Genomic DNA, 21,692 nt, shown 5'->3' with positions numbered 1-21,692 from the left:
CTAAGTATTTGGAGTTTACGTTAGAGCCCCGGTTAAATACAAATTGCGCATTACAGGATTCATTCGGAGTGATGACGGTTTCAACAAAATTTTCTTGGTACTCATAACTTGAACCCGAAATGTATAGTAAAGGATAAAACAATCTCATCAGTGAACCATGTTGGTTACACTTGCCTTTTTCACTCAAATGGTCCCCTACTAGCTACTGGTATAACCCTCACAAGTCCCCCCACCACCCACAGCAACCACCAGCAGTGTCAAGCACCATCAACAAACATCTTACCCCACCATCTCCTACCTCCTCCCTTTCCTTTCCATAAACCTCATAAATAACTCAATGTGATGGATACACTTGAATGTTTCTATTAACACCTTCTGTTTCTCTATTTTCTTTCTTATACACTTGGGAGTATTAAGTATTATATCTATTACTACTCCGTACTTCTATTGTCTTTCTTTTTTTAAAAAAAAAATTATTTTATGTTTTCTTGATTACATTCCGTACTGTGTGTTCACGTTTACAACAACAACAGAGTACTTGTTCTCTTTCCTTTCTTGTATTTCCGATGCCAACACCAGTTAATACTGCTAGGCAATGCTTGACGAATGAAGCTTCCATCACTCTTGACGATGCTGTAGCCATGGCAGGTCGTCGTGGCCATGCTCAAACTACATCTCTTCATTATATATCTTCCTTACTCTCTGTTCCTTCTTCATGTTTACGTGAGGCATGTTCTCGTACAAGGAACAATGCGTACTCTGCTCGTGTTCAATTCAAAGCTCTAGACCTCTGTTTAGGGGTTTCAATGGATCGGTTGCCTTCGTGTCCCAGCAGCAGCAAGGTAGATTATCCACCTGTTTCGAATTCTCTTATGGCAGCCATAAAGAGGTCACAAGCGAATCAGAGACGACAGCCGGAGAATTTCAGTTTTTATCAACAACAGCTTCAGAATCAGTCATCTTCTTCATCTTCATCAGTTCCAGTAGTCAAGGTTGAGTTACGGAATCTCATAATATCTGTACTTGATGACCCTGTTGTAAGCAGAGTATTTGGGGAAGCTGGCTTCAGGAGTTGTGATATTAAGCTTGCAATTCTTAGACCTGTTCATCAACTCTTCAGATATTCAAGATTCAAAGGACCACCCTTGTTTTTGTGTAATTTAACCAATCAATCCGATCGAAGTTTTAGCTTCCCTTTCTTGGGATTCTCTGGGGGAGAAGATGATTGCAGAAGAATTGGGGAGGTTTTCGTCAATAACAGAGGAAAAAATCCACTTATTCTTGGTACTTGTGCACAGGCTGCTATGAACAATTTCCTTGAAATGATACAGAGTAACAGAGGAGGAGGGATCCTTCCTGTTGAGGTATATGGATCGACTGTGATTTGTATTGACACAGAGATCATAAGGTTTGTTAGAGGAGAATATGATGAGGAATTAATCAAGTCCAAGTTTGAGGAGATTGCAAGTATATTGATGAACAATAGTTTAGGATCTGGTATTGTTGTCAATTACGGAGATTTAAAAATCTTATCAAGCGATGACAGTTATATTGATTCTTGCAGATATATTGTTAGCAAATTGACAAGTTTACTACAGATTAATCGCGGAAAACTCTGGTTGATTGGATGGGTAGAGAGGTATGAGATATATTTGAAAGTTTTGAATAGATTTCCTTACATAGAAAAAGATTGGGAGTTGCAGCTTTTGACAATCATTTCTTCTGGAAATCCAAAGGAAGAAACATTTCCTAGATCCAGGTATACTGTTTTTCTTCAATAATTTTATTTAAGCTTTTTAGTTAGTAATTATTGCACCATCAAGTGGGACTAAGTATGATGTACTTTAGATATGCAGCATATCTTGGCTTTTTTATTCTTTTCTCCTTTTTTATGGTGTAGTTTGTTTGCTTTTTCTTGTCACATTCCGGTGAAGGACTTGTTAGAATAGACATAAATAACAGAGTCGTTTGAGATAAGAATAAATACTTTTGGAATAAAATTTTGATTGTTCTGATTGAAATAACTTATCCCACCATATCATAGTTTTGAATAGACTGATATGCTAATGAAATGATAAAGAGTTTATAATTTTTGTTTTAAAAAAAGTTTTTAAGATCTTTAATATAATATGGGTAATATGGTACCCATATTATTCATTGAGTGAATTCGTTTTATCCATTTAAAATATGAGTCGAGTCGGTAACTTATCCATTTTTATTTAACTTATTTTTTGATCGACTCATATTCAACTCGACTCGCTCGTTTGTCACTCCTACTCATGATATAAAAATAACCTAAGGAGAGAGACAAACTATCAAGGTTCTACAGATAATCTTATAAATGATAATGTCTCTTTCTTTGGGTACATGGAACAATATTCATATCATTGTTTGATATATTTTTTTTCTAGTTTTGAGTAAAGAAAGAGTCTTGTGTTTAATTTTGAATATAGAAAAAATCATCATTGGGAATTCAAACCCACAAATCTATATAAAGACAAGAATGAATTTGATCATTCTCCCTTTATTCAATTGGTTATTGAGTTTCCTTTCCACAACACATTCCTTATTACTAAGCTGTCAATTAGTTTTGTCAGAAGTTCACAAGTTGATATATATATATATATATATATATATATATATATATATATATATATATATATATATATATATATATATATATATATATATATATATATATAACCCTAATATAATATAAATAGAGTCTTTGAAAAAAGTTATTAAGTTTGTCCCTCCCTACCCCTGCTATTAACACTATGTTGGATGATTGTTATTCATTGTATTGTATTGTATCGTTACTATATCTATAAATATTTGTTTTAATTGTTGAATTTCGTTGTTACATAACAATGAAAACTCATATTTTATGGAACAACCAATTTGGTGTGTTACCATTGTTACTTAATTTCTTTTTTTCAATTATATCTTTACATAATATTTCAAAATATCATTTTACCATTTATCTTAATTATTTAAATCTAGTCAAACCTCCTACCCTAGAATAATTAAGGATAATTTAGTAAATTTATAAATTACACTACAGTACAATACAATCAAACTAAACAACAATAAACAATACAGTCTAGCCAAATATTGTATCTGCCATACAATACAATACAACAGGGTACAATACAATACAATACATTATGAAACAATGGGTGACAATGATCCAAACAAAGTGTAAGTGTTTTTGGTTTTACATAGTGTACATGTCTTGATTGCATCTGTGATTGACATGTTTTATAGGTTGATGGAATCCTTTGTGCCATTGGGAGGATTCTTTTCAATGGCAGCTGCTGATACTAAAAGTCCGTTAAGCAGTTCATACCACACTGCATCGCGGTGTCACTTATGCAATGAGAAATGCAAACAAGAGGTAAATACTCTCTCAAAGTGTGGATTAATAAGCACTGTTTCAGTTGCAGATCACTATCAATCAAGTTTGCCTTCTTGGTTGCAAATGACTCAACTCAACACTAACGGAGGACTCGACCCAATGAAGGTCTGTCTTTCTCACAATTCTACTCCATCACCGATCTCTCTTTCTCACAATTGTATAACATTGAACAAGTAGACACACACGTCCTACTTGTGCATACTAAAAGTTGAAGGGCGTATATGTCAGCTAAAGTCAAATTAAATGAAAATACACATGGAACACTCAACACGAGCATAATAAATGTATTCTAATCATGTAATAACTTCTTTATATGGCTTCAGTGCAGGCCAAAGATGATAAAATGGTATTGGGTGCTAAAGTTGCTGGTTTGCAGAGAAAATGGGACAATCTATGCCAGCGTTTACACTACAATCAATCATTACCCAAGACAAGCAACTTTCACATGGCTTCTGAAATTCCATCAGTTGTAGGATTTCAAGTTGTTGAAGACCGAAAACAAAGTCTCAATAACGAAAACATTGAAAGTGGGAGGAAGAAAATGACTTGCACAATTTCTTCATCAAATGAAAGCAGCATTTTTCTCTCCAAAACGCCGTCACAAGGTGATGATGACCATGGCTTCAACTCTCCAACCTCTCTAACTTCAGTCACAACAGATTTAGGCTTATGCATGGCCTCTACTTCTCCAAGCAAAGAACAAGATCACGTCATAAACCACGGTAGCATTAATCAACCACATGACATATCATGCAGTGTTGAGGCGCCTCGTTTCATTAACCGGTCTCCTCTTCAGCAGCAATTGGATCCAAAAGATTTTAAGATGTTATATGAAGCTTTTATAGAAAAGGTTAATTGGCAAGAGGAGGCTGTAAATTCTATTAGCCAAACAATAGCGCGGTGCAGATGTAGAAATGAAAGAAACAATTGTCCAAGTCGAGGAGACATATGGCTCAACTTTCTTGGACCTGATAAGCTTGGTAAGAAGAAAATTGTGATTGCACTGGCTGATATTCTATATGGAAGCACAAACAACTTAATCTGTGTAGACCTAAGTCTACAGGATGAAGTCGGGTTGGTTGATCTTCAAGTATTGAATCAATACGACGTGAGATGCAGAGGAAAGCATGTTGTTGACTATGTTGCTGATAAACTGAGGAACAACCCCTTATCGGTTGTTTTCCTTGAAAATGTGAATAAAGCTGATATACTGATGCAGAAAAGCTTGTCCCAAGCTGTTAAGACTGGTAGATTTTTGGACTCTCATGGTAGGGAAGTTAGCATAGGTAATACAATCTTTGTGACGACATCATCAAGATTAGACGAAGAGAGAACTCTTCCTTCTACCAAAGAAACAGCTGACTATTCGGAAGAAGACATATTGGCATCTAAAGGTAATCAAATCCAGATACTAATTGCATTTGATCTTACAGATGATGTCACAGGTCCAAACTCAACTGCATTGATAACAACTAGAAAAAGATCTTCAAGCCAAATCTTTGTGAATAATAGAAAGCTTATAACTAGTGGTCCAATCGAAAGTGTAGATCAGCAATTTGGAAGCTCGGAGATGGCCAAACGAGCTCACAAGACATCAAACACATGCTTAGATTTGAATCTTCCAGCTGAAGAGATTGAAAATGATGAAAACTTAACTGGAGATTCTGGCTGTGAGTTTTCCAATGAAAACACCACAACATGGTTGAAACAGTTGTTTACACAATTTGATGAGACTGTGATTTTTAGGCCATTGGATTTAGACTCACTAGCTGAGAACCTATTGAAGGAGATCAGACTATGCTTCCACAGAGTTGTCGGTCCAGAATGTTTGCTAGAGATTGACTCAAAAGTATTGGAACAAATTCTGGCAGCAACATTTTTAAGTGACAGCAAGAAAATAGAAGATTGGATTCAACATGTTCTTGGCAGGGGATTTGTAGAAGCTCATGAAAGATATAGCTTAAGTGCCCGATCTGTAGTGAAACTCGTGACCTGCGAGAGCTATTCCCCACAAGTTCATATACCAGGGGTTCTCCTTCCTGGCAGAATCATAGTGAACTAAAATTTAAGTTTCACTATTTATAATATGTAATATACAGTGTGTTCATATTTTAGCACACCTAGGTAATTATGTTTGTGTTACCAGATTTATCCCATGTTTTATTGGAGTTTTTTTTTGTTATAGTTTAAGCCATAAATTGTAAGATTTGACAGCTAATTCAGGTATGAACTATCTATATGTTATGAGGTGATCATTCTTTCCTATTATTACCATCGGGTTTTTTGCTCTTTCTAAACATCCGTTGTGACACTCTTATTGCAATACCCCGTACTCTCAGGTAAAGATAAACTCTTTTAATGCAGGTAATTAGGCTTGAGCCTCATAGAATTTGGTTGTGCCCAGGTACAAACGCAAGGATTTGAGCTTACAATGGTTGTGTACAAGGTTGGAGTTGAAAAGAATTAAAAGAACTATAAGCTTGAGAGATTAGGCCTTGTAGGTGGAGATGCGGTGCTCATTTTGGATTTTCACCAAACATACATACAAATGTTAGTGGTCGCAAGTGATAAGTGATACTTGCGCATTCGGGTTTATCATCCCCTAGAGACTTAGTTATTGACAAGCTATCAATTTTTCTATGTTAAAATAAAAGACTATATTGAAAAATTCTCTTTGAATTGATCGTCTACTCTGTACAATTTGAAAGTCAAGACGGGGGTGAATTAAAATTTCACTTTAGTCGATTTCCTGTTATGACTAGTCGACTCACCAACACATTATAGTAGAATAAATAAACAGTTTTAATAACTTGCAGTAAGTAAATGACACGGAATGTTTTTATACTGGTTCGAATCACTGATGTGGTGCCTAGTCCAGTCCCCTTGGGTTACAAGGGTTTCCTCAAGAGCTTGTGGAGAACTTGGGTGTTACAGAATGTTACAATTAAGAGCCCCGTCTGATATCCAAATTAGATCTTCTTCTTTGACACAACCTCTACCTATAAAACCTTGTCACGCACCAAGTCTACACCTTGGACCTGACCGATAATGACCATTTCTGGCCTTGAGTGTACCCTTGGCCTGGGTTACTTAACTTAGTGGAAGACTTAACATAAGATATAATCTCAAGAAATAACTTTAAGGAAAGTAATTAGCCAAGTGGCAACCCAAGTCTTAGTCAATTGCAAGTGAAAGGAAAGACTGAAAAAATGAATACCATCTGTCTATGAAGCCTCTAATATGAAGATGGATGTTGAGACAGGACCCCCAACCATCCTAACAACTGATACTAAAAAAATAGCTAAACTAAAGATGTCCTCCAGAATGATGGGAGGCTCACCAACTGACTCTGAGTTGCTCACTGTATCAACGGTGCGTCGAATCCTGATCCTAGTTCCCTACGTTTGCATCATAATATGATGCAGGCTACCTGGCATCAGTACATTGAGTGTACGAGTATGCGAGTTGGATGCTAATGCAACACTTACCTTAGCTCTGTTCAACTCATGAATAACTACTCATTTAAATATAATGCAATTTAAAAGTAAAAGCAATATAAAGAAAAGCTGACTGAAAACATGTTGTACACTCTGAATATATATGTGGATACAATAAATCTCTGAGAGGTATGTAAAAATACTAATAACTGATGTATATGAGAATATAATAACTTATGTGGGATCTTCTCCAACCGACAACCATCACTTAAGAGTTATAGTGATGATATAGCGTTACTCGACCTATGTTGCCCGACCATCCTAACCTTGCTAGAGTATAGGATATATATATATATATATATATATATATATATATATATATATATATATATATATATATATATATATATATATATATGTATATGTATATGTATGTATATGTATATATATGTATATGTATTTTGAACTGCCTAATGGATCCACTAGTATTCCGTGAAAAGGGTTCATCTAAAAAGTATGACCCTCTTCTACGCATGATGGCTACATAATTTTCATGGAGACTTGAGTTAGTATGAAACTCACATTCCCACATCGGTGCTCAATACTACTTCCAATATATACTGGCTCTTATGTTTTTAAAATATACTGATTTTGTGATTTCAGATTAGTGCTCAAACTTTAGCTTTAATAGATCTCTTGGAAATCTTAGTTTCCCTGTTTGCTTCATTTTATAAAGTTATTACTTCTGTCTGAAAACTAGTCCGAAGGCTCTTTACTTGTTTAAGTATAAAAACATTTGTAACTCTTAGGGATTACTTAGTCCCCTTATAAATTTTGAGAACGAACTCAACTCTTTACTCTTGCTTAACTTGTAACTTTAGTCTTAAAACAAAGTTAAAAATTATTTGTTAAAGACTCTTGGAAACTTTCCAAACTCACTTTGACTTGCTTCTTAACCTTTAGACTTGACTCTTAACTTCTTTGACTTTGATATTAACTTTAGTTAAATTGAATTATGGAATCAAGGATTATAATCTTATGTTTATGGATGATTTCCTCGCCTTAAGGTACGAAATGACTCATTTGAAATCTTAAACTTGACAACTCGGGTTCAGTAATCTATTGATGCATAACAGGCATGGAGCCAGTCCATAACTAGAATGATATCAAAATCTACCATGTCTAACTCTACTAAGTCAGTCATGGTACTCTTGTGACTGACGAAAATAGGACAATCATGTAAGACTCTTTCTGCTAGAATGGATTCACTAACAGGTGTGGAAACATTGAATGGTTCCCTAAGTTGCTCATAAATAATTTCAAAGTTCATAGGAACATAGGGAGTTACAAAAGATAAACTCTCTCCTGGGTCTAACAATGTATAAATAGTAAAGTCAAAGACTCTAATCATACCAGTGACAATATCTGGTGAATTCTCCTGTTCTTGGCGATTATTGAGAGCATACATGACGCTTGTTCCTCCGCTAGCACCAAAAGTAGTTCCCTTAAGTGCAACCCTGTCTGTTGGAGCAGCTGATGAAGACTGAGTTCTATTGCCCCCATTACCACTGCCTTGCTTGCTCTTTGGACGCTCTCTCATGAAATGTTCGGTCTGACCGCACTTGAAAAAAACCGCAGATCCTTTACGAAAAATGTGGGAGTGATTTCTACCACATTTGGTGCAGGCAGGAAGCTTATTATTCCCTGCGCCACACTACCCTGTGAGTAGGCAGGTTTAACTCTGGAATTCTGCCCATTGTCTCATTCCCTATCTTATCTCTCTTCCTCTTGAACTCCTCTCTATACCTAAGCTTCTCGTTCTCTACCTACTGCACATAGACCATTAACCTTGAAATATCCATGTCCCCAACAGCATGATGGATCTGCCCTTTTTTTTTATGCCAACCATAGGCAACAACAAACAAGCTTATTCGGCTTCTCATATCTTTAACCATATCAGGACCATAGTGAGACAGTTGGGTGTACTTCAACCCATATTCATGAACACTCAAGGAGTCCTATTTCAGAGTAAGGAACTCCCGTACCTTTGCTTCCTTCAATTCTCGGGGAAAGAAACGCTCCAAAAGATCTTCTTCAAATCAAGCCCAACTCGTATATAATAAATCCTCATCTCTGCCCTTCTTCCACAGATCAAACCAAGTCCTAGCCCCATTCTTGAGTTGATATATGGTTAGTTCAACTCTCTTATCATCAATTACATGCATCACATCGAATACCTTCTTCAACTCTTCCATAAAATTCTTTGGATCCTCGATAGTTCTCAAACCAGTGAAGCTTAGGGGATTCATTCTCAAGAATTTCCGAATCCTCAAAGTGTCAACCCTTTCTTGTCGAGCTTCTTTTTGTGCCCAAGTTGGTTGGTCACACCTTGACTCGACATCCGGATAGCCTTACGAAACTCAACATTGGTGACTTCTCCTTGATGTTGCATATTTGATGCATTATGTACCTCTGGCTCTTCAACATTCCTTCTGGTTGGACGACCTTTTACTGCTCTTCCTAGTTGCATGACAATCTGAAACACGTGTAAGCACAAATTAGATGGAAACTTTTTAGAGTTAAAATCTAATGTAAGAAAAGAAATATGAAAGAAGTGACAAATACCTAAATATTGTTGCCTCCTAATCATAGATGTGGCGCATTTCACACCGATGATTAAGACAAGGCTCCATAGAATCCCTAGGACTCTTGAACTCTGGGCTCTAATACTAAGTTTGTCATGCCCCGAGTCTACACCCTGGACGTAGTCGGCACCCAATGACCATTTATGGCCTTGAGCGTACCCTTGGCCTGGCTTACTTAAATCAGCGGAAGACATATCACAAGATATAATCTCAAGAAATAATTTTAAGGAAAGTAATTAGCCAAAAAGGCAATCCAAGTCTTAGTCAATTACAAGTGAAAGGAAAGACTAAGAAAACTAATATCATTTGTTTATAAAGCCTATAATATAAAGATATATGTTGGGACAGAAGCCCAACCATCCTAACAACTGAATACTAAACAAATAGCTAAAACTAAAGATGTCTTTCAGAATGATAGGAGGCTCACCAACTACTCTGAGTTGCTCACTGGATAAGCGGTGCGCCGAATGCTGATCCTAGTTACCTTCATCTACGTCATAATACAATGCAGGTCAACTGACATCAGTACATTGAATGTACGAGTATGCGAGTTGGAATGCTAGTACAATACTTAAGTTGTAAAAGGAGTAAGAGAGAACACTTATCTTAGCTTTGTTCAACTTATGAATAACTACTCATTTCAATATAATGCAATTTAAAAGTAAATGCAATATAAGAAAAGTTGACTGAAAATATGTTGTACACTCTAAATATATACATGGATACAATAAATCTATGAGATATATGTAAAAATACAAATAACTGATGTATATGAAAAAATAATAACTTTTGTGGGAGATTCTCCAACCGACAACCATCACTTAAGAGCTATAGTGGTGATACAACGTTACTTGATCCACGCACACCAGCCATTCTAACCTTGCTAGAGTATAGTACTTGAACTGCTTAATGGATCCACTATATTATGTGAAAAAGGTTCATCTAAAAAGTATGACCCTTTTCTACCCATGATGGATACATGGTTTTAATGGAGACTTGAGTTAATATGAAACTCGCATCCCACATGGTTCTCAATACTAGTCCTAATATATATTGGCTCTTATGTTTTAAAATATACTGATTCTGTGATTTTCAGATTAGTGCTCAAAACTTAGCTTTGAAATATCTCTTGAAAATCATAGTTTCCATGCTTGCTTCATTTTATAAAGCTATTACTTCTGTCTGAAAACTAGCCCGAAGTCTCTTTACTTGCTTAAGTGTAAAAACATTTGTAACTTTTAGGGATTACTTAGTCTCCTTATAACTTTTTATAACGAACTCAACTCTTTACTCTTGCTTAAATTGTAATTTGAATCTAAAAAAAAAGTTAAAAATGTTTGTTAAAGACTCTTGGAAACTTTCGGAACTCACTTTGACTTGATTCTTAACCTTTAGACTTGACTTTTAACTTCTTTGAATTTGATCTTAACTTTTCTTTAATTGGATTATGGATTCAAGGATCATGATCTCATGTTATGGATGATTTCATAATATTTATATATACTTTATAGTGTTGGGATAAACCAATAAATGTGGGTACATCACTTAGGAACTTGTACAAAAACATATGAAATGAATGAGGTCTCCAGGTGACCTTGGCGCTCTGAGAGAGGCGGAGCGCCAGAGCCTGACGGACAGACTTTATTCTGAGGCGCTCTGGCTGGCGCGATGCACCAGGGCGTGTCAGATCCTTTCCTCAGAGCTCTAGCGAGTGCGGCACCCCAGAGTCTTTCAAACGAGATTTCCGACTTTTCTTCTCTGATTTCAACTCTAATACTTCTAAACTTCCATGAATATTTCCCCAAAAACTTAGGATCGCTAAAATTATCATTACCCAATATTTTAGACTCATAAGAAATCCCTGAAACACGAATCAAAATAACTAAAGGCATACTACAACTCAACCAACAAGATTTAACAATTGTTCATCAAGAACTTCAATATTTATCATCCAATCTATTCAAAACTCGTTGAAACATGTTAATGTGTGGGAGAACGAATCCAAAACATAAATATCTCACACAACTCGATAAGGATCACCCCCGATGAATTCCACTCACCAAACCTTCACGTTCTTGAAGGATTCTTGATCTTTCTCTTCTTTTTCTCTTTTCTCCTAAGCCCTAAGCGTATTAAACTTTTCTAAAACAGAATTAAGGCTTTGATTTACCCCTAATAAACCCTTAAATTAATTAGGAAATAGCAAGGTGAAAAGACCCTTTTAACCTAACTAAAATCTGTGTTGGACTTTCCTCAATCTAACAACCCAACTTCTGAAAGGCATCTCCCTCATATGACACCAAAAGTTAGCAAAGTCAGCGGCATTGGAAAGATCTCTTCAACGGATTTCCAACCATATAAAGAACTAACCCTAACTCATCCTGAGCTAGAAGTTATGGCCTTTTTAAAATGACCAATAACTCACTTTCTTAACTTGGGAAATTTCTAGATTTTTCCTAGTCTTTTCGAAAGTGATTATAGTTAGTTTGTTAGCTTATTATGGGTTATTATGAAGTGAGAGATATTACAAACCTACACTCAGATCTTTCTTTCTCTTTTCTTTTAGTTGTTCACTCAAGTGTGTACAAAGTTTTACGAAAGATAAAAAAAAGACTACAATATAAGTTCAAGTGAAGTGCGTACTACACAACAATGACTAAGAAAGGTTTATATAGATTTGGAGGACTTTGTTCTTTTACGGAAACCCAAAGTAGTGTAAATCAAGGGTCTTTGATTAAGTCCTTGATTTTATTGTGATTGATTTGCTGATTCATTATCATATCTGATATGTGCATGAGCAAATAGATTTGTTCCTTTGTATGATGATCTTCTTGTGGTCTTGAATCTTTGGTTGATCTCGTTAAGTTGAATGTATCCCTTGATTTCAATTTCTTCCTTGTAGTCTTGAATGTTAACTGATCTTGTTGTCTGGAGAGTATCTATTGATTGATGCATATTATCTCTTTCCTTCCTTAGGTGATTTGTTCAACGATCTTGAATATCTTTTACAATCTTGAGTATCTTATAGTCTAACTAACTATTGTATCAACCTACTAAGTTTCTGATTGAATTGAGTTCCAAGAACACGCAATTACGCTGAAAATGCAAGTACGAACTGAGGAACATGATTCTAAGAATGAATTCACGCATGAATGACTGAAAAAATGAAAAGGAACTATTACCTCAAGTTGGAGTCGCATCGGAAGGAAAGAGGTGAGGATATTTGGCTTTCATGGCTACTTCTACTTACCAAGTAGCTCCCTCTATGGACTGACTCCTCCACAAAACCTTGACTAAAGCGACTTCTTTATTCCTCAACCTTCTAAACTGACGATCAAGAATATCAACTGGTACATCCTCATAATAAAGTCTATCTTTCACAGCCACACTACGGATGCTGGATCACCCACACATTTCTCAATAGTGAGGTGTGAAAAACAGGATGTACTGCTGCTAATTTTGTTGGCAATTCTAACTCATATGCCACCTTGCCAACCCTTTTCATAATCTTGTAAGGGCCTACATATATAGGACTGAGCTTCCCTTTTTTTCCAAATCTCATCACCCTCTTCATACGTGACACTTTCAGTAAAAACCTAATCATCAACTTGGAACTCTAGTTCCTTTCTTCTTACATCTACATAAGATTTCTAACGACTTTGGGTTGTCTTAAGTCCATCTCCAATGAGTTTCATTTTCTCCATAGCATAAAAGACTAAATATGGCCCTATAAAAGTTTTTTCACCTACTTCAAACCAACCAATAGGAGACCTACATCTACGCCTATACAATGCTCATAAGGGACATCTGAATGCTAGAGTGGTAGCTATTGTTGTAAGCGAACTCAATAAGAAGAAGGTGATCATCCTAACTACTCTTGAAATCTATCACACAAGCCCTCAACATATCCTCTAGGGTCTGAATGGTACTCTCTGCCTGTCCTTCCATCTGCGGATAAAATGTTGTGCTAAGGTTAACCTGAGTACCAAGACCCTTGTGAAATGACTTCTAGAAATGAGAGGTAAACTGAGGACCTCTATCTAAGATGATAGACAAAGAAACCCCATGCAACCTCACAATTTCATTAATGTAAAGCTTGGCATAGTCCTCTGTCGAATCTGTAGTGCCAAAAAGTGAGAAGACTTAGTCATCCTATCATCTATCACCCAAATGGAGTCGTACTGTCTATGAGTACGAGGTAACCCTGTGATGAAATCCATATTGATCACATCCCACTTCTAAGTAGGAATGTTGATCTCTTGAGTCATACCCCCTGGTTTCTGATGTTCTACCTTGACTTGCTAGCAATTGGGGCACTTACTTACTCACAAAATCTGCTATATCCCTTTTCATGCCATTCCACCAATAGACTTCCCAAAGATCACGATACATCTTAGTGGTACCTGGATGAATAGAACATCTGGAGTTATAGGCTTCTACAAGAATATATTGTCCCAACACACCCACATCAGGAACACATACACAATCTACCCTGGTAGCGAAGTACACCATCTCCCCCTTGGGAGAAAACCTCCACTCTCTAATTATGGAATGCACCATTAAGTTCAAACAAGATTGGATCACTGTTTTTCTTTTCCTTGAACTCCAATACCAAAGAAGATTCTGCTCTATTCTGAACTGTTACACCACTGTCTGATATGCTCATAAGGAGAACTCCCAAGTGAGCAAGCCTGTGAACATCTTTCACTAGTTCCTTTATTTCTCCCTCAACATGGGCTACACTACCCATAGATAATCTATTAAGAGCATCTTCCACTACATTCGTCTTACCAGGATGGTAATGCACAATCATATAATAATCCTTAAGGAACTCAAGCACCGATTAAGATATAATTAACCAAGGAATGCCATGAAGTCGCACAATTTCTACGCAAGCAACAATCTTGGCAGTATATGGAAGAGAGAGTGGGATGATATGAAAATACTTGTTGAGACGATCTACGACAGCCAAAATTATATCAAAACCACCAGATTTAGGAAGTCCTACAATGAAGTCAAGTAAGACATCTTTCTAAATTCTTTTAGGTATAGGCAAGGGTTATAAAAGTCCAGCACGTACTAGACCTTGGTATTTGGCTTGTTGACAAACCAAACAATTCTAAACAAAGATCTTAACATTATGTTTCATCCTTGGCCAGAAAAAGTTGGAGGAAAGGCGATTCAAGGTTTTTAAATATCCTTTATGCCCGACAGAAGGTGTTCTTGAAACTCTGAGCGAAGCTTTTGCCGAATTGAAGATTGATTAAAAATGACAAATATTTTCTTGAAATAAAGTTTTTGATCCACAAGATGAAAATATGCTTGTAAGGAAGGATCTTGGTGAATAGCTTGAATAATCTCACGATTATATGTATCTGCTTGGAGAGCATTTTGCCAATTGGAAAAATCCATCAGCACAGAAATGGCAAGAGCACAAAATTCAGAATTTAATGGCCTCTTTGAAAGAGAATCAGCTCCCAAAATGTCTTTCTTAGATTTTTAAACAATTGTGAAGTCGAAGGGAAGCAATTTCATTAATAATCTTTATTTCTCATTAGTAGTAATACGTTAAGAATGGAGATATTTGAGGCTGCAATTGTGAACACCTAATTTTTTACGTGTTTATTTTACTCCTATAATATTTTTAGTAAGAATTTTTTTTTTAATTTGAATTTTTGGTATTTATCTTTATTAGTTTATTGGCTCAAATTACCCAATTTTGTTTAAATTGGGCTGATTTAAATCAATTCTAATGGCCCAATTGATCTTGACCCGGTCCATAGAAATGGTTAAGGTTGAATCTCAACCATTCATGATATTTTGATCCAAGGGTTGTTATTGGACCCAAACAAAAATACAAAACTCTAAAAATTAGCATTTTCTTTTATTTTTATTTTAGATTTTTTGTCCCTTTCTTCTTCCCCTTACTACCATGCCGCCGACTGACCACCGCTACCGCCACCATGCCGCCGGCCAGCCACCCCTTTTTAACCAGAATTTTTTAAAAAAATTTACCATCTTTTCCTTTCATCCTCCTCTACCTAAATCTACAAACCTTTCATCCATATCTATAGCCAAACTCCGTAGATCTAAGGAAAACCAAATATAAATTTTTACTTTTTCCTTAGATTTATAAAGTTCCGGTCATTCCCATCCCAAACCCTTTACATAAATGCGTAGAGCTCTTCAAGGGCTATCATTTGATATAAATTTTAAGTTTAAAATCCATCAAAAAAATTTCCGGCAAAGTTTTCCGGCTACCTTCATTTACCTGGATGTTATGTCAATCTTTTCCCCCCTCTCAATCTTTATCCAAATTCATCTTTATCTTTTTTTGGTTTGACCATATAAGTCGTTTGATGTCGGATTATGTTATTAATGTTCTTTAAGTTTATCATTTGATGAGTTGCTTGAAGTATTATTATTTTGTTTTTATTTCGATTTTTATATTTATTATTTATTTATTTTGACTTTTTTTCTGCATTATTTTGTTGAGTTTGATCTTTAAAATTGTTTAGATGTTTAGATTTTGTGTTAGATGGTCAATTTGTTTGAGTCTTGATGAAATGGGTCAACATTTGGGCCTATTTTAATTTTTTTCAGATGGCCCATTAACTATTATTCAAACAATGAATAAAAGAAATGAGTCATCTAAATGACATTGGGCCTATTATTTTCTGATGACTCATATAAATATATTCAATTAATGAATAAAGTAAGTGGGTCATCTAAAAGGGCAAAAGAATTATGCAATTAATCTGATTTTTTATTAAAAACAAAAAAAGAAAAAAATTTCATTGGCCATCTTGGGTGGCACCATGGAAAAACAAAGAGTCCAATGCATGCATTGGCTCTTAAGTTTTCAAGAAAGGTGGGATGTTAATGTTGATCACCTATTTAAACCCCCTTGGGGAAGAAATAAAAGGGGAAGATATAGAAAGAAAATTGCAAAAAAAAAACTTACTTAAAAAATCTTCTTCTTCATAAAAAAAAAAAAGAAGAAGATATCTCTATTGGGTTGTCTTGGGAATTCAATTAAATATGCTCCTATATTTGCTTGTCATCAACTCTAGGTATTCCTTTTTTTTTTTACATTTCAATGTAATCTTTATGTTATTGTTATATTTTGTTTTTTGAAAAATTGTTGATAATTTTTGCTAAGCTTATTATGATTCTCGTATGATTATGTTTATCCTTATGTTAATTTGTTTGTATATTTCTATTAGTTTATTATTCTATAGTGTTTTTCATATGATTATGTTTATTATGATGTACATATATATTATTTATCATTTTTAGCTTAAATTTTAGCTTTAGTAAGTAAAAAAAATAATATATATATATATATATATATATATATATATATATATATATATATATATATAATAATTAATTAAAATATAACAATTGCAAATCTTTTAGGCTTTCGGTAACTTTCTTTTTTAAGGAGTGAACTTAAGAAAAAATATATTTAAAAAAAACGTAAAACTAGTTATTTTTGCAAAAGGGTTTAATCTGGTCATTTTTGCAACAAAAGAAAAACGTAAATTTGGTTATTTTTGCAAAAAATGTAAATCTGGTTATTTCTGGAAAAAAAATGTAAATCTGGTTATTTCTGTAAAAAAATGTAAATCTGGTTATTTCTGCAAAAAAATAAAATCTGGTTATTTCTGCAAAAAATGTAAATCTGGTTATTTCTGCAAAAAATGTAAATCAGGTTATTTTTGCAAAAAAAATCTGGTTATTTCTGCAAAAAAAATGTAAATCTGGTTATTTCTCAAAAAAATAAAATCTGGTTATTTCTATAAAAAAAAAGTAAATAAGTTTTTTTTTAAAAAAGAATCTCTAAAAAAAATTGAATTGATTATTTAAGTCAAAATACAAATTTGACTAACTTGACTTAATAATTCAACAATTAAAAATTTGCTATTTTGCAATCTTCTATCAAATAAGTCAAGGTAGTCATTTATATATATATAAAAAAAATTTACCAAATTGGTTATTTCTTAAATTTTTATTAGTTTATATATAAAAAAAAATTTAAACTAGTATATCATTAGTTTAAAAGAGTGTTTAATTGTAATTTTGTAATTTTTTCTTTTGTTCTCATTGTCTAGTAGTAATTTTTTTTCTTTTGGTAAAACCATAAATAAATGCTAAAAAAATTTTGGGAAGTTCCGGGGATGTTAAGGAAATAAAAGTAAGTTTACATATCAATCAGGAAATTAGAGAGGCAATAATACAACTTTTGTTTGAGTACAAAGATGTATTTGCTTGGTCTTATGATGACATGCCAGGTTTGAGTGTTGATTTAGTGGTTCATAAGTTGCCCGTTTATCCTGATTGTCCACCCGTCCAACAGAAAAGAAGGAATTTCAAACCGGACGTGAGTGAAAAAATCAAGGAAGAAATAATGAAACAATTGAATGCAAAGGTGATCCAAGTTATTCGTTATACTACTTGGTTAGCAAATGTTGTTCCAGTGCTGAAAAAGGATAGAAAGACAAGAGTTTGTGTTGACTATCGGGATTTGAACAAGGCTAGTCCAAAAGACAACTTTCCATTGCCAAATATCCACATCCTAGTTGATAATTGTGCAAAACACGAAATGCAATCTTTTGTGGACTGTTATGCGGGGTATCATCAAATCTTGATGGATGAAGAGGACGCTGAGAAATTTGCTTTCACCACTCCATGGGGAACTTATTGCTACAGGGTTATGCCATTTGGTCTTAAAAATGTTGGGGCGACTTACATGAGGGCTATGACCACCATGTTCCATGATATGATGCATAAAGAAATTGAAGTATACGTCGACGACGTAATCATCAAGTCTAAAACACAAGATTAATCCAGCAAAATGTGCATTCGGAGTTCCATTTGGAAAACTTCTGGGTTTTATTGTCAGTAGAATGGGAATCGAATTAGATCCCTCCAAAATAAAAGCCATTCGAGATCTGCCGTCCCCGAAAAATAAAACCAAAGTTATGAGTCTACTTGGGAGGTTGAACTACATCAACAGGTTTATTGCTCAACTCACAACCACATGTGAGCCCATTTTCAAACTTTTGAAGAAGGATGTTGCTGTCAAGTGGACAGAAGATTGTCAACAAGCTTTTGAAAAAATCAAGGAGTATTTGTCCAACCCTCCCGTGTTGGTACTGCCTGAACCTGACAGGCCTCTCTTTCTATATCTTTCAGTAACAGATAATTCCTTTGGGTGTATACTCGGTCAACATGATGCTACAAGAAGGAAGGAGCAGGCTATCTATTACTTGAGCAAGAAATTCACTAGTTATGAGGTCAAGTACACCCTTTTGGAAAGGACGTGTTGCGCCCTAACTTGGGTAGCTCAAAAGTTAAGGCATTACTTATTGTCCTACACAACTTACCTCATATCAAGGATGGATCCTTTAAAGTACATCTTTCAGAAGCCAATGCCAACTGGCAGACTCACGAAATGGCAAATTTTGCTCACTGAATTTGACATTATATATGTCACTCGCACTGCAATAAAAGCCCAAGCTTTGGCAGACCACTTGGCAGAGAACCCAATAGATGGGGATTATGAACCATTGGATATATATTTTCCAGATGAAGAGATTAACTCAATTGAGGAAGTAGGTTCAAATGGAAATCAAGCTTGGCAATTGTACTTTGATGGAGCAACCAACACCAAAGGCACGGGGATTGGGGCAATTTTAATATCGCCCACAGGGAAACATTAACCTGCAACAGCTCGACTTCGCTTCTTTGTTCAAATAACACCACTGAGTATGAAGCTTGCATCATGGGTCTAAATATGGCAATAGATTTGGGTGTGCAAGAATTAATTGTGTTGGGAGATTCTGATTTGCTTATCCAACAAGCTCAAGGCGAATGGAAAACTCGAGACCTCAAGCTCCTTCCATATAGACAATGTGTGGAAGATCTTAGCAAAAGGTTCATGTACATCGAGTTTAGATACATTCCCGGGTTTCATAATGATTTGGCCGATGCCCTGGCTACTTTGGCCTCAATGCTTCCCTATCCGGAAAACACTTACATCACTCCATTAGAGATTCAAGTTCGGGACCAACATGGCTATTGTAATACAGTGGAAGCAGAACCTGATGGTGAGCCATGGTACTCAGACATCAAGAATTTTTTAAAGACAGGGAGATGCCCCGAACATGCCAACAAAAGCCAAAAAAGAACTATTAGACGTTGGCTAATTGTTTCTTTTTGAGCGGGGATGTTTTGTATAAACAAACTCTGGATTTGAATTTATTGAGATGTTTGGATGCTGAAGAAGCCGAGAAAATTATGAATGAAGTGCACGCTGGGGTATGTGGACCACACATGAACGGATATGTCCTTGCGAAAAAGATACTCCGGGCGGGGTATTATTGGCTTACCATGAAAAGAGATTGCTTTCACTTTGTGAAAAAATGTCATCAATGTCAAATCCATGGAGATCTCATTCATTCACCTCATTCAGAGTTGCACCCCATGGCTGCTCCTTGGCCCTTTGTTGCATGAGGAATGGATGTAATCGGACCAATTGAGACCAAAGCCTCTAATGGACATCGATTCATTTTGGTTGCAATTGATTACTTCACCAAATGGGTGGAGGCAATAACTTTCAAAGCAGTCACTAAGAAGGCGGTCGTGGATTTTCTTCATTCAAACATTATTTGTCGATTTGGTATCCCACGAGCTATCATCACAGATAATGCCGCAAACCTTAATAGTAATCTGATGAAGGAGGTATGCAAGCAGTTCAAAATTGTGCACCACAATTCTACTCCATACCGACCGAAAGCCAATGTAGTTGTGGAGGCAGCCAACAAGAATATTAAAAAGTTCTCAGAAGGATGGTTCAAGGCACTAGACAATGGCATGAGAAACTGCCTTTTGCACTTTTAGGATATCGCACAACAGTGCGTACCTCGATTGGTGCAACTCCTTATTTGCTAATGTATGGAACTGAGGCTGTGATTCCAACAGAAGTTGAAATTCCATCTCTTCGAATTATTGTTGAGGCTGAAATTGAAGATACCGAAAGGGTCAAAACCCGACTAGAGCAACTCACATTAATAGACAAGAAACGATTGACGGCTGTCTGTTTTGGTCAGCTTTATCAGCAAAGGATGGCTCGTGCATAAAACAAAAAGGTGCACCCAAGACACTTTGAAGTAGGTCAACTGGTCTTAAAGCGCGTTCTCCCGCACCAAGAAGAAGCCAAGGGAAAGTTTGCCCAAAATTGGCAAGGTCCATATCTTGTCAAGGAAGTATTGTCCAAAGGAGCCCTGCACCTTACTGATTTGGAAGGAAAAATCACGGGCATAATTGTTAATGCAGATTCAGTCAAAAGATACTACATCTAATGCGTTCTAAGGTTCTGCGACATGTTTGGGGTTGAAAGAACAGAGGCACCTCCTTAAAAAAATCTCTCATTGAAATTTCTGAACTACGTTTGACCTGATTTCGAAAGGATACGTAGGCAACCCTTTAGGGGTTCGGTCATATCATATAAAAAAATCAGTTTTCCAGTATTTACAGAAAACTGGGGAATTTTAGTTTTTTTATATATATAGAATAAGGTCAGATCATAATTCTGTTTATTCTTGCAACCGACTTTTTGGTCAAATCTGAAAATGATACTAATCATCAAAGGCAAAAAAAAAGAGAAGAGAGTGTCTTATCGGTGAAAACCTTCATAGGCATCAGAAGACGAAATAAAATCTTATAGGTGAAAATCCTACGGGCACCTTAAGATAAAGGGAGAGAACATCATGAATGAAATCTGCAAAAATGATCATTTCTCGACACCTCTGCATAGAGGGCACATAGATCAATGGAAGATGACTCAGATTTTGAGAACTAAAAAAATGGATCAGGGGGCAAGTCCAAGTGCATGTCATGGTTCAATCAAAGTCGACATATGCCTCCAGATAAGTTCTCTTTCTCATTTTTAAAGGAATATCCTTCATTAAGTTATAGTTTTCTTGATCCAATCTTTCCTACTCTTAAGTTTGATATATTTTATTTATTTATTTTATTATTATTATTTTTTTTTCTTTTTCTCTCTTCTCCTTTTGATATAATCTCTTGACAAAATAAAGTAAAGAGTGCAAAGCTTACTACGGGTTCCCAAAAGTAAAGCTGAGTATCTGAGTTGACAAGCCATGGACCAAGGACTAAAATACC

General features: G+C 35.5%; 1 protein-coding gene across 1 annotated transcript; it reads left to right on the top strand.

Annotated features, from left to right (window-relative positions):
• Positions 1 to 207: 207 nt before the first annotated feature.
• On the top strand, positions 208 to 5,686 carry LOC101252191 (protein SMAX1-LIKE 8-like). The gene is made up of 3 exons (XM_004240888.5): positions 208 to 1,759; positions 3,268 to 3,523; positions 3,747 to 5,686. The coding sequence occupies exons 1-3, from the start codon at positions 567 to 569 to the stop codon at positions 5,478 to 5,480; spliced, it is 3,183 nt and encodes a 1,060-aa protein (XP_004240936.1). The 5' UTR covers positions 208 to 566; the 3' UTR covers positions 5,481 to 5,686.
• The last annotated feature ends 16,006 nt before the right edge of the window (positions 5,687 to 21,692 follow it).

Source organism: Solanum lycopersicum, chromosome 6 (assembly GCF_036512215.1).
Source record: "Solanum lycopersicum chromosome 6, SLM_r2.1".
Taxonomy (NCBI): Eukaryota; Viridiplantae; Streptophyta; class Magnoliopsida; order Solanales; family Solanaceae; genus Solanum; species Solanum lycopersicum.
This window is presented reverse-complemented; position numbering and strand designations above follow the sequence as displayed.

Excerpts from the sequence above, each read along its gene's own strand:
- LOC101252191 (XM_004240888.5), top strand. The coding sequence starts at position 567 with ATGCCAACACCAGTTAATACTGCTAGGCAATGCTTGACGAATGAAGCT. Across the intron at positions 1,760-3,267 it reads GAAACATTTCCTAGATCCAG|GTTGATGGAATCCTTTGTGC; the intron begins GTATACTGTTTT and ends CATGTTTTATAG. Across the intron at positions 3,524-3,746 it reads GAGGACTCGACCCAATGAAG|GCCAAAGATGATAAAATGGT; the intron begins GTCTGTCTTTCT and ends GCTTCAGTGCAG.